Source organism: Magallana gigas, chromosome 8, assembly GCF_963853765.1.
Source record: "Magallana gigas chromosome 8, xbMagGiga1.1, whole genome shotgun sequence".
NCBI classification, from domain to species: Eukaryota; Metazoa; Mollusca; class Bivalvia; order Ostreida; family Ostreidae; genus Magallana; species Magallana gigas.
This window is the reverse complement of record NC_088860.1, coordinates 16,307,361-16,322,015: the sequence shown is the minus strand read 5'-3', so window position 1 is coordinate 16,322,015 and position 14,655 is coordinate 16,307,361. Positions and strand designations below refer to the sequence as shown.

The 14,655-nt window shown below is 33.5% G+C and overlaps 1 protein-coding gene across 14 annotated transcripts in view; it reads left to right on the top strand.

The window, feature by feature from the left end:
* The window catches only part of LOC105348855 (Kv channel-interacting protein 4), a 101,283-nt gene that overhangs the window by 74,728 nt on the left and 11,900 nt on the right, over positions 1 to 14,655 (top strand). The window contains exon 1 of one of the 14 annotated variants that reach the window (XM_066067861.1): positions 629 to 846. The exons of 10 other annotated variants lie outside the window; for them this stretch is intronic. In XM_066067861.1, coding sequence (XP_065923933.1) covers positions 792 to 846 — 55 coding nt within the window. In that variant the 5' untranslated portion in view covers positions 629 to 791. Of the gene's footprint in view, positions 1 to 628; positions 847 to 13,896; positions 14,503 to 14,655 lie in introns of those variants that run through there. 3 more of the 14 variants (XM_066067862.1, XM_066067863.1, XM_011458439.4) reach the window with 3 other exon arrangements.

The following is a 14,655-nucleotide window of genomic DNA, read 5'->3' as shown; positions in this document are numbered from 1 at the left end:
AACTGTGGCCACCAGGCATCAGAAATACATATTCCACAAGTGAAAATAGTAAATTGGAAAGTTGAAATAGAGAATGTAGTCCATTTTACATATATTTGTTGATAGAATGAATTATCGTAAAGTCTTAAATGTTGACTCTACGGAAACATTCTCAATAGAGACTGGTCAGCGGCCGATCAATATAAGAACAATAAACTATCCCAAACCGGAAATTCCCCAAAGCTTCTAAAATAAAAATTGAATTGGGTCAATATCATATCAAATATCCGAACAACAATAGTACGTCCCTGTGGATCTATATTGATACAATCAGCATTCAACAACTTATTTTTTGCCTTTCTTCCTTGGCGGCGATTTTATGGAGTAGTTTTATTCAGGACACACAAATTGTAACTGACATCTTTCATGGCGTGCCCCAGTCGGCTACGAAAGATTCACAGTGGTCCATAGTGGGCTGGAAGTGATTTTTTCCTACAGCCGTCGATGAATATTTAATTCTCCCTTTTGTTTTATAAGTAACTCCAACAACGGGTCCACAAAATATATATATTTTATTAGACCCGGGAAGTATTTATTTCTTGGATCTAAAGTCCCTTACACTCTGCGATATGCGAAAGTCAATACCAGATACATCTTAGTTGGTTGCCGGTCTCTCAAGGGAAATTTTACATGGTTATTTAGAGGGGTTTAAAAACAGCCTAATGCTAAATAATTCACGCTTCCTATCTGTACAGTTTTGACTCTTCTGGATACGGTGCGTTAGTTTGTGTAACCCGATAAGGTTGAATGGCATGGATGCTTTAACTACCTGGCTTAACTTGAAGAGGGGTGAATTTAGAAAAAAAGGTGAGTGAATCTCAGAATCTCTAATTTAATTTGATGGCAACTTATTAAAGTTTAATTTAATTTCTTTTAGTTTGCGCTAAACTATACAATTATTTTTTTTTAAGGAAAATTGTTACATTTATATTTTTCGAATTTTTCTCTATTATTTAAATTGAATTTTTTAAATAGCAATGGAATTGCACAGCTTTGAGTGCTATTAAATGTGGAATTTCAGTAAAAGTAATTGTTCTTTTCAAAATGTCTTACTTTGTACAGTATATTATCAAATCCATGTATAATGTGTAGATATATAACAACCGAAAAATGAAAATTGATTTTTAAATATATTTAATTTTTGAAGTTTACAAAACTGCAATAATGTGTAACAAAATTTCAGGCATTTAAAAAGCTAATTTTGGGCTAAAACATTTTTCAACATGTTTAAATTGGTTCAAAGATAAAAAAAAAATTGGTTTATTTTTCAACTGTCCCATTAACTATTGTATTTTATTTCATGTGGAATGTTTTTTAAAATCGTTGCTGTTTTATAAATAGGTCACATGTATTATTTTGAAGAAAAAAATATGCATTTTAGGATAGCAAACGTCATTAAAATCAAATATATAACCATTAGACAGAAAATTATGGGGACCGACAGACTTTGTGACGTAATTTGTAACATGATATTTTTTAAAAAGTTGCAGTGAGATAAAAATAAAAATGAGAATTTAAAAAATAATTCCATTGAAGGACATATTGACGTACAATATAAAGAAATATTAAAAACCTATTAATTAAACTTTGCGATTTTTGTGGAACTTGTGCGTTTATATGTAAACTATTTTACATGCAGTTATGATTAGTAGAGCCCCTCTGACTACAATACGTATTGCGAAGTGATAACATCCGATCTAATTCCACTCCTTTACCATAAGTACAAGTCTAATAGAATGATATTAAGTAACATTGTAATTGCGTAATTTTGCATTAGAGAAAATGGAGTATATGTATATATGAAGGCAATTGTCATGTAGATAAAATGTGGAGGCATTTGATCACACTTAGTATGCTTTTTGACACTCCTATTAAGTGATACTCACTTAAGCGTTTTACCTACATTTACTTAGACGTCATCAATATTACGTATATTGTTTTGATTTAGAGGGAGAAAAAGCGATAGGGCTCTTTAAAGTGTCGATTTATTTGTAACGGTAAACATGAGGTCTGTAGATAGATGGGCTTGAACCAAGTCCACAAAATGGGCATTTTTTTCCACCGTGAGGCATTGGTGTCATCGAGCATTCATTATTATCTACATATCAGGACTTCAGTCAGTTGTGCTCTAGGTGGCTATGAATAATTTCATTCCAAAGACTCACTCAGTCTATTTATAGAGGAGTATTTATTTATTATATCTGAATGGTTATTTCACGGTTTTAATTTGCAAAAACTATATTCTAGTATGATTTCATTTTTATTATTCACTTTTGTATGACGAGGCTTGCTTCAAAATATGAAATATCACTGAAAGTTAATTTTATTGCTTCCCATCAATTGTTGATACTAGTAATTTGTCTAGAGAGATATTACACGAAAATTTAATTATGGCAATTGTGCGTGATATGTAACCCGTGGAACGCATTTTTGTAAAGTCCTATTGTAAAGTCTGATATGCAATGTGCACGTTTCATTCTGAAGAAGTCTAAATGTTCTTAATGGGGACTTGGCCAAATCAGTCTTGCATGCAGACCTAGGATTCCATATGCCCATCTTACAGGTACATGTAAATGTATACTAAACACTTGCCATTTCTTTGACCACTCTCCTCTTCATCATTAAGTTATAATTTTTTGAGATTTTTAATACATGTATATTAACGTGTATCTAAATAACATTGCCAGTGGACTGCATTACTAGTTAATGTCGTCATAGTGATCTCACTGGAATGTATGTGGTTATACATTACAATGACAAATCCAAACCTTAAAAGGATTTGTTTGCTAATGTAATTCTTTGTAGATCTATTGTGACAATATTTAAAATTTTAAAGTTAAGCTTGCTTACTTTATATGAGGTTTTCAGTTTGGATTTACCTTAAATTCAGCTCGTGGCTTAAATGCAATTCCGGACTACACATGTATTGATATTATTGTAAAGGGACCGGGTGTATTCATAAACAGACCCAAAATAATACTCCTTGAAGAGCTTTGTTCTAAGCTTTGTCATGGCATTATATATTGAAGTTTGCGTGAAATTCACTACCATTTGTGCTTAGGTTTGTTCTGCTTTTGTGCTTGGTTTTGCAGTGAGGTTCAGACTGGTCTTTACCAACTTGCACATAGTTTTTACTGATGTTTGTTCTTAATTTTGCGTTGATTACTTTCCTGGTCAATCTGCTTTTGTTGAATCTTGTGGCATTAAACTCACAACGCAAATGTCTTTTTTTCTATTTGAAATAAAAGTTGGATGACCATTGTCATTACTGTTAATCACACAAATTAAAACCACCTCAATAAATGTAGAAAAAACTGACTGGCTCGAAGACCTGCAAATATCTAAGAAGTCCTTTGACATGCTGAGCTAATAGCTGGGTAGAACTACAAATTATTCATAAACCAAACAAAGGCAGTCTCTGTGGCGTAATACTTTTATTATAATACGCAACCTTAAGAAAGTAAAATGAACATTGGTCTACATTGAGAAAAAGTAGGGCGAGACCAAATAACATAACTTTTATCAATGAAAGCACGAGTAGCTTTGTAAATGACACAGAAATGATAAAGAATAAATATAGCTAAAGCCTGAATTCTATACGTGGTAAGGGGCTGAATTCTGGCCTCGTGATCATGAAACAATTTCAGACTCAGTCGGTCATAAAACGATTGTTTATCATAAAATGAAGGTTGAAATTTGTAATTAACAAAATTCATATATTAAGACATTTTTCATAGCATTTCGATTTTGTAAGTGTTTATTCTAATCAAGAGACACGAAGACAGTGTACAAGCTTTTAAGATTGTTTCATGATTCTGGTGCCAGGAATTTTGAAGTGTTTGTACCTAGTAGCTATGTGGCCTTGAGCTTATAGGTCTTTAATGCGGCAAGCATCCTTAATTATGTTGTTGACCTTTGTTGTAGTACATGTAATGCTATATATAGTATCACTCCATTCATCCTACAGCGCACGCGTCAGTTGATTTAAAGGGCTTGTCCGTATTTGACATACATGTTTATGTAAATGTCCCAGTGAGACTTATGTCTATAAAGGTCACCCCTGCGAATGTTATTGTCATTCAAATTTTAGACCACGTGGTTTTATTTGACCCTTTCAGTTTCGCAGTAAAATTCGTACCTCGTGTATATAGTCTATTTCACAGTATCTAGGTTCTTGTAGTCAAATATAAAATTTAGAGATTTATTGATTTTAAACTTTTATCTTTATTAATTGGTGCATAAAATGTGTTCTAGAAATAAATGAGACTATACAAAAATTAGTTTTTGTCTCCTGTTGCAACAACTAACATGCTTAAAAGAGATTCCTCCTCAGGATTGATTTTCGATCCGCGCCTGACCTAGTAATAACATCAATAGCGAAACAGACTATACCATTTTATGCAGATTGTTCCTTGAAAATGGCTTGATATACTAAGTTTTAATGCAAAACAGACACCCATTATTTTTTTTTAAAACATGGTATTGTACACCACAAGCATCAAACATGGCTATGATTTTTTTAAGCAACCCAATGTTTATATTTTCAACCACTCTACACGTGGTTGAACACGAACGATAACTCTGTTCTGAATATTATCGTTTAATATAAATAACTGCTAGATGGTGAAATAAGACATACATCGTAAAAGCTTTTCCCGTTTTAACATAAATCAAAGTAGGATATGATATGAAAAACGATCAGTACTTACGTATTTTGAGAATATTATCCGAACACTTATACTTCCGCTCGAAATTTCACAGGAACTGAACAAATCTCGGTGAAGTCTCGTGAACTTTCATTCGAGCACCTCTGGATTTATTACGAACTTAGCAACGATAAAGAAAACATTCCGAATACATTCGCAGGGGTGAAGGTAGCGGTCCCAATGGGACAACTCAGCTCCCGTGGTAAATATTGATAACTTTAGCATCGTGAAATGAACTGTAAAAAGCATTATCTATACCGTCGTGTATTATGGAACATTTAATAAAATAGCAGGAACGTTAGATTTAATGATGGCATTTGTTCTAACAAATTATCATGACGAAATGCAAATATACATGTATAAGTGTTTGCATATTGCATGAATGGGTGGAATTTTATATGAATATCACGAGAAGATCAATTAGATGAAAATAAGAATTTAAAGAAACTAAATGATGTTTTTGGGTTACACCAAGTACGATATGGAACTCTATTATGCCATTAAAATATACGTGCAAGGTCATTTAAACGGGGATTGTGAGATCATGAGCTATGCTGCCAAAAACAGTTACAGACCCAATCTTTATTCATTCTGGCTGATTCTGTCCAAGCACCATTTATATCATCTCCTCGTATTTACAAGCGGTCCCCACGCCAGTTATTTGTTCACATTCCTATTCTGAACGGCCATGTATATGCCACATGTATATGCCGAATGTTTCTGTAGCGGTTTTGAATTATTTTGAAGATGATTTAGGCAGATTAGTTTGCGACAGAAGCTTGCAGAAAGTAAACCCAATGCATGGACCTATGTTTTCATAACAAGCACACGTAACACCATCTGAATTTGCAGATAGAAGTTGATATTTTTAAAAATATTGTCTCAACGATTGCCTCTCTCAAGAAGCTGCATTTCTTACCCAAGACTAAATACTTTTGGTGTATATTACATGTACATGATTGTAAGGTGTTGCAGTATTCACTTTATGTGTTCTATATATCGTCGACTTTCTTGTTTAGGTTTTATGCATATTGTTTAACAGACCGATTGCGATTCCTTAACGTGGCATTTAAGGGCAACATTGAAGCTTATTTTTCTTCGAAATATCAACAGTACTTTTGGCTTTACGATATCAATTTTGACTTTTCCATCTTTGATTTCTAGTGCCTTAGCCTAATTCTAGGAAACTTAAAAACCTGATGTTTTGTAATAATGTAAATCTGTAACGAACTTCAGTGAAAACGAACAGCAGTCGTTATTTTCGTTTATAATAATATAATTATATAGAATAACCTGTAGAAATTTGCCAAATAGTGTAAGAATTACTTTGTAGCTGTGCTATACAATTGTAAGTAGTATAGTGTGTATATTGTTGATTTAAAATATTTGATCACAGTAACAGTTGAGCTGAAATTAAAGTTGGATATATCTATATTTGAGTTGGTTATTGGTGGAACCAAGTTGGAAATGATTCATGGGCTTTCGTAAAATTCAAATACAATACAAATTGAAACATAATACACAAATGATTAATGATACAGTATAAAAAGGTCAGTCATAGAACACAAGATGAAATGAAGTATACAAACTGGATCGTGATAAATGTTGATAAAACGTGTACAATACATTGTCAATTATACATTACAAATTAAAACCAAAACTTAACATTCACTTTTTTTAAAATTAAAAAAAAAACCATACAATAAAATTATATAGACTTGTACATAGAATACAAATGGAAAAGATTGACTGATGCAACATTCAACGTATAACATAGCTTAGTTATTGGTGTAATTTTCACATTCGCATGTGTCCTAGATACATGTACGACTGCCTGACATACATTAAATTACTAGCTCTCTGCTAACGCAGTTCCATGGACTCTGTGTCGGTATATTACAACGTGTTCCATGGCCAATCTGGCATTTTAGTACCCATCTAAGTTGCTATCCATACGTGGAAGGAATGGGTTAAATTCAAAGAAATTTCGTAAGAAGATGCTCAATTATGTGGTTAAATAAAGAACGGAAATATTTGGTTTTTCCTATTTAATTTTTCAGTTTACCTCGTAAAGTATCAATTTAGTCCATTTTTTGCAAGGTACGAATCGTCAATTGGCACAAATTCAGTCGAATTCTTGTGACATCACTTTTGTAAAGTGTGCATTCAACTACATGAGGCGCTTGGACCACACATTATAACAGTCTTAAATACGCTTGTATATGTAATGTTGCTCACTTTAAACTCGCTTCAAACTTGTTATCTCTCCTCGCTTCGGGCACGATTACGTTTAGTTTAAAACTGGTAGTCACTGTGACTTTTATAAAACTAATAGGGATACATAAAAATATTTTTATCTCGTAAAAATTCGTTACAACAAGATCAGATCGTTTCTTGTAATAAAGAGATGATTAACTCGTAATAACGAGATCCTTTCTCCTAATTTCGAGATCTTTTCTCGTAATGACGATATTAATTAACTCGATATAACGGGATCTTTTCTCGTAATAACGAGATAATTAACTCGTAATGAGGAGATCTTTAGATCTTTACTCGTAATTACGTGATTTTTTCTCCTAATTACGAGATCTTTACTCGTAATAACGAGATAATTACATGTAACTCGTAATCACGAGATCTTTTTTCGTAATAACGAGATAATATAATTCGTTATAACGAGATCTTTTTCTCGAATTACGAGCTAAAAATATTTTTTTGGGGTGGGCTATTCGTTATTCGTACTTTTAGGTACGGATGTCGTACTTTTAGGTACGGAAGAAGAACTTTATACAATTTTGTTTCTTTATTTCTCGTAAAAAGACACAATGGAATATCTGTAGTATTTTAATCAAGCTGTATGTCAACTTAAATTATATTGATTAGTTTGATTCGTCTTGTCTTCCGGTTGTAGTTTAGTTTCTCACACGTAGTCTTTATAAATTCAATTTTTAGGATACTTTCGTCACTCAGGTGACCTATTGCTATCCGATTCTGTCCGTCTTAGGGGTCGTGCAACGTGGGGGGACATTTGGAAATTACAGTATTTTCTTTCAACCAATCTGAATATGAAAGAAACATAATTTGTGAACTGCATGACCCAGGAGACATTTTTCAGACAAACGAAAATGTGCATGATTTTGATGCACAAAGAGGTTGCTACCAAAATTTTGAATTCATGACCCTTTGGTCAGGGGGTCTAGTGGGATTTTTTGAAACTTTAAGGAGGATCGGTTATATACTAGAAGTGAATATTCATTAATTCTTACTGGGCCTTCTCAAAGGCAAAAGTGCATTGTTAGGACCTGTACTGCTTCGGCCAAAATTCAAAACTGCAAAATTTATGACCTCATGGTCGAGCTTCTGCTATTCTGAAAAGAAGTTGATAAGTCATTCTATGAATATGGTTTAACTCTTTGAAACTCTTTGCTATACTTGGCATTTAGTAGGCAAACGGAGTAGTTGGCTATGATAAGCAAAGAATCATCTATAGCAAAATTGACCCTCTGTGGTTTCTCTATACTGCTGAGCATCTAGCAGGCAAACGGAGAATGTAACTACCCCCCCTCCTCCACTCTTTGGATAAAATTAACTTGTTTTAACTGGGTTTTCCAAAGGAAAAATCCGGTTATTGAAATGGTGAAAATGACGGGCGGGCGGCTGCCAAAAGGGTACCCTTATTTTACAGATAACTCCTCCTACGGTTTTCAAGATAGGGAGTTAATCTAACTTGGAAATATATCAGAGGTGTGTGTATTGTTAGGATTTTGATTTTTGATAAAGAAAAAAATACCAGCTGTTGAACTTAGTCATTTTTTTGGCAAAATATTGCATATAGGGTACCCCTATTGTACGGATAACTTCTCCTCCAGTTTTCAAGATAAGAAGTTGTTCTTTTGCTCATCAATTGGACATATACCGGTATCTTAGATGAGCATACTGCTAGGAGTTTTATTTCTAATGATTTAATTTAAAAATACTAGCTTGAACTTACTCATTTTTGGCAAAGTATTGCATATATAGAGTGCGGCTGCCCCATTTCTCGAAATAGGCACATGCAGTGTTCATCAATTCAAGGTTAACAAATGGATTATAGATATTGTTCCCTCAAAAGAAAACTCGGTTTGCTGTCACATTGACAGCTTTTCTCTTGTTTAACACTTCAGATCTGATTGCAAGACCTAACTATGTTGAGTTTTGCTTTTGAGCATCAAGTTTTCCCTTGTCAGTTTATTTTGGTTTATTTTGCTAGTATCTCTTGTTCTTTATGAAATGGGTTGTGAACAACAGATTGGTGCACAGTAAATCAACAAGTAAAAATGTTTATATTCTGTACAATATTTTAAAATACCACATGTACATGTATTCTGCAATATATTAAATATATGAACATGGATGGGATACATTATATAAATAGTGCCTGTTTGGGAGGGTAACAGTTGAAATTGACACCCCGAGGAAACCATTGTCAACCGACGCGAAGCGGAGATTGACAATGGTTTTCGAGGGGTGTCAATTTCAACTGTTATCCTCCCAAACAGGCACTATATATTTTATTATACTGAATGTCTTAATTTTAGAGATTTTTTACTGCTTTTATATAGAAATGACGTGAATTCTACGGCGAACCGTACGCGCATAATTTACGCGCATGTAACAATTTTTTGTGTTACCCGTTGCCAAGTGTGTTGCGAACGCTGAGGGTAATAGAACGGATTGTAAACTGCGTCTAAACCAATCAGATTTCAGTATTTAACATGAAAGTATAATAATATAAGATGTCAAATTAATCTGTTTTATAATCTAGTTTGTAATGCAAGTTTTGCACCTGCCAACGCCGTAAGGACCAAAGGGGAGATAAACCATCTAAACTCATTAAGATGCAGCTGTCAATTCAAATCAACCCAAATTTTGTGTTGAGAGTTCTGGGGCATCTCATATTCATTTGTCAACAAGAAACAAATAATTTTTGGTTTGTATGCTTTTCAGTTAAGAAATGATGCAAGCAATAAGACATCAACAAGTACCGACGCATATTTGTAAAGATAGGCAGTACGGAATCAAGAGGGCTACATAGGTTATAGAACTTGTGCCCAATCTCACTGTAATTATTTTACAACAAAATATGTTCCAACCAAACCGACATTTTGTTTGGAGTTTTTAAGAAATGAATTCATGATTTTAGTTTTGGGGCGTACCTTTAGAAAATGAACATGCAATATTCTGGGTCTTGCCGTTTGAAGTTGGTAATAAGGTCACATTTTTAAATAAAAGAAAGTTGGACGGCTCAGGCTTCTCTGCTGAGTTGATTGTTGTGTGAATTTAGATGACAAGATCGTTAGTCACATGGTTCATTTCATCAACATAAAGTGTCATGATCTATTCAACATGTGACATACAACATGGTTCACTTTGCATCATGAACATGTTTTAATATAAATTGAATTCACGAATGGTGTGAAGTATCATTGACCCCATGGAAGGAGTTGATAAACTATGTGTTCATATCAACATTGATAGAGAGGTAAAATGCGCTTTAGTTGAGTGTTTCATAATGGCATACATGGTAAAAAAAAACCAACTAAATTCACCAAGGGTCCTTTCGGAAATCAATGCATTTTAAGGAATCCCTCCCTCCTCCCATTTAGTCATACTTCACTCTCATTTTCACTCGCTTCAGCAGTTCATCCTGTTCACAGCGGTGGGTATCGTCTGTTTATATCTGTCTAATTTTACCTTTTTTGTATTTTTCCTCTTCTGCGAATGGACAATTTACCAAATTACAGTCGGTGAGGCTTTTAATCAGTTTTTGTTCATAATCTGTGTGTATCATTAAATACTAAATATATCAAACGTATTTGTATACCTGTAAATATATATGCATAGCCTTTAGACAGTACCAAAATATATAGTAATTATTATTGTTTAATCGGATATATTGCATGAACAAATAGAACTATAGACGTTGCATGTTTATTTTACTGCTTCCAAATACTTAATGTACGAAACGCTTTCATTGTTGTGGCAGAAGAACGATAACTCTTACAAATCTAAATCTTCCAAGTCATTGAATTTTGCTACCTTTTCACAACCTATTAATAGGGCAAATAGGTAATACTTAAAATCAATAAATTATGTTTTAAATGTACAAAAGCTTTCTGTCCTATGTGTAGACATTTTCTGTCATGTATTGACTATTTTAAAATATATATAATAGTCATTTCGCATAGCACACATATCGGATACTTTGCGCATGTGTAGCAAAAATACTGCTTATATCTCTATGTGATAGACTGATAGTGTAGTACACGTATATATACAATGTTGTGGTTGATATTGTTATTCTCAAGGTACAGATCTGCTGCAGAAAATGTCAGATTTGATCCAACAGAATACTCGGGATTTATCGCGAGTAATAATTCATCAACCATAATACTACTGTTCACTTTTTCTGTATTTTTATTGACTTTTTGACTATTCTTTAAAAAGTTAAGCCGGAATACAACTACTAGGGTATAATTACTTTCATGAAATGCCTTTTTTACTGACATTGGAAAACTTTGATGACGTCAGTCAAAAGGAGAGATGTTTCCTTTTGCTCCAGAAATAGCAACCAGTGATCCGACAGGTCTCGAATGCACGAAATCATGACATGCATTGCATGTCTAGTGATTCCATAAAAAGAGAAAAATAAGTTGTTCAAAATAATTCGAAAACTAACTAAGTTAATCTCGGATTTTATTTTCTTCACATTTCTGTCTGATCACAGGAACTTTGGAATTGATTTTGTAGTTTATCCTTATTTTTTTTGTCCAGTATAATCCATCCATAATCCAATCAGTAAAATTAATTAGTAGAGTAAGCTTGTGATCGTAATAAGCAATGAGCTAGGGATCGAATTGGATTGTATCATTTTAATCATTATAAGAATTTGTACGACCAGAAATTGAACATCGTATAAAGCCACGATCTAAAGTCCCCATATTTTTGTCATAGATATGGTTGTTAATTGCATAATTTGGAATTTTTTAATATAGTGATGTAATAAATTTCCTCTGTATTAATTACTTATTATGTACCGTTTCTCTTTAAGCAACTTTTGGTAAGCTGATAGCTTTTTTAACTTATAACTAGACAATTATTAAATACCAAGAGCAAAAATAACCCTCAAATTTTCCAGCTAATTTTAGATTAATTTGCACTACTAAACAGAATTAAACGTCTGACCAAAACAAACCAGTCTTAAAGAAAATAAATAAAATGTCAAAATAGATATTACGGTATTTCCTTGACTTAATATCGACGATGATTTTTCGATTCATAGTATATCAATATTTCAATGAATGCATTTGTTTTATGTTTACCGCTAAACATCGGTAGCACGAATGAGCAACGGTTTTATTTGTTATGCATCATAAAAACACAATTGTTTGAAAACCTGATTTAGTTAACCAGAGTTTAGAATTCTTTTAACAAAAAATCAGAGAACATGCCATTTTTATTACTCAATTGTATCAAAGTATTTTCTGGTATTGCGTTGTGATTATTCATCGCCAGGGAGAAGGAATCTACGCCGGAAGCTCCAGAAATAATTGTTTTGGCTATAAAAGTCAGTTTAAAACATTGTTAGTATCAACTCGTCTGCTAACCTTGAGCAAATATTATCTTATTTACAAAACACAGACATTCATATTTCATAACATTTTACAAGGCATAATGTTTCATCATCGTCGATGTTCTGAAATTCAGATCCCGTTTCCGGGGATTGGTTATCAATGTTATATGACGTTTTAGTATTTAATGGATGGAAAGCGTGTCTCGCATGTATTATAGGGATAAGATTGCGGATTGTTGCAGCAATCGAGAGAGAGAGAGAGAGAGAGAGAGAGAGAGAGAGAGAGAGAGAGAGAGAGAGAGAGAGAGAGAGAGAGAGAGAGAGAGAGAGAGAGAGAGAATGTATTCATGAATGAAAGAGGAGGAAGAGAGAGAAAAAGGAGAGATAAAGACAAGGAATGGAGGAGAAAAAGAAGCGAGAGAAAGAGAAAAAAAGTTGGGCTCTTGATTTTAATAGGCTCCTTTCCAGGGACTGATAAGTTTGAGTGTAGGAGCGCCGACATCAATGTTTTCTGGTGTCAACCGTTTTCTCCCGTTTCCTGGTCTCTGTGGTAACCAATCGATCGATGCTTTTCTCTTTATATGAACAGATACTCCACAAACTCTGACAGAGATAATCCAAGGAACGACAATTTTTAAGTACCTCGTTTTTCTATAAATCAATTTCAATTCCATTCCTCCGTTGCATTTGCTGTTAGCTTTGCTTGTTTAAGTAATTCTGTTTGATTTACTTTGTACACGATTTTATTAAGAATTTATCGTAATTTGCTTCTCATTGGAATAGTTTCCTCCAATTTACCTTTTTTCCAATTTACTTGACAATCCCTATATTCTGACTAAATATTTATAGAAATAAAATGCAATGTGGTTATTTGATCATGATCGCAGTATAAAAAAAATAGCAGACAAACTTCATGTACCGCTAGCATTTCTTGTACTTTAAGAACAACAACAAAAACGCAGAACTCCCCACCTATTTTTTCCCCTACTTGTTATTGACATACCAATCTGACAGTTCGCTGCAAGAAAAACATGGACCAAAAAACTCGCCAGTGATTGCGCATGTAGAAAATCTGTAAAACATAATCCTTCTTGTCAGTTTATGATCTTTGGAGTGTGTTCCGTCTATATGTTTATATTTCTCTCTCTCTCTCTCTCTCTCTCTCTCTCTCTCTCTCTCTCTCTCTCTCTCTCTCTCTCTCTCTCTCTCTCTCTTTCTCTCTCTCTCTCACAATTAGTTGGCAATGATATACTGTTTACAAAAAAAAATTAGGAATAAACATAAGTATACATAATTCAAGAAATTTTAAATAATTCGTCTTTTTATGACAAGTATATGTGCATTAGGATTGGGATTTTTAATAAAAAAAAACAACAACTTTGATATATATATGCAAACAAAATCTGCAGCTATCCAACGTCGTAAAAGAATAATTGCCCAATATACATGAAGATATTTTAGAGCATTCCGGCTTTCTGTCATACAAGAAAAAACGCGAACACTTGCTAATTTCATAAACATGATTTACTGAATGCAAACTGCTTGTAGTCCCCGTTTATCGATCATGAGTCGCATTCACAGCTTGTACGTAAACACCCGTATTGGCGAGAGGATCAGTGCTTACGCTAAGAGAACTTGTAGCTGCTGTGATTTTGGTACGAACTGGTGTGGTGTCCAATTGGCAATTAACACTTACCAAAGCATTTAAAGTCCTGCAACTAGAAGATTTGTGAAGGAATTTCTTGGAAGAAGTAACCTGGCAATCAAGTGTATAGAATTCTGTAGTTTGCCGAAAGAGCGGAGTTCCGCAGTTAATTGTAGCCTGTCTATGACTTCTGCAGAAATCATTTCAACTTTCGTGAAAATGTAAGAGGAGAATAGCGGGTTTTTGAACGAAGCGTTAACGAGACCACGATCTTCGATCTACGTCGGTTTTTTTTCGTAGAATATAACTAATTTAAAACGTGACAACAGAGCGCAGAACAACAAATGTGTCGGAGAACACTTTGCACCATCTGTTTTATTTTGAAGAGCTTTTATTAACTCTGTTTTAAACGATGCAACTCTCTTCATCTTAACTGTTATTACTGTTATTTGGAATATTCGCCAACATGGGAGCAATATACGACAAAGTATTGGATATGGGTAAATCATCATTTGCTTCAAATACATATTTACTAATAGTATATCTCTGATTATGCTTATTTATTTCTGATTATACCAATTATCGTTTTTCTTTCTATTCTTTTAGAAATTAGATGAATTTTGCTTATAATGTCGTGTGTTTTTTACACATTA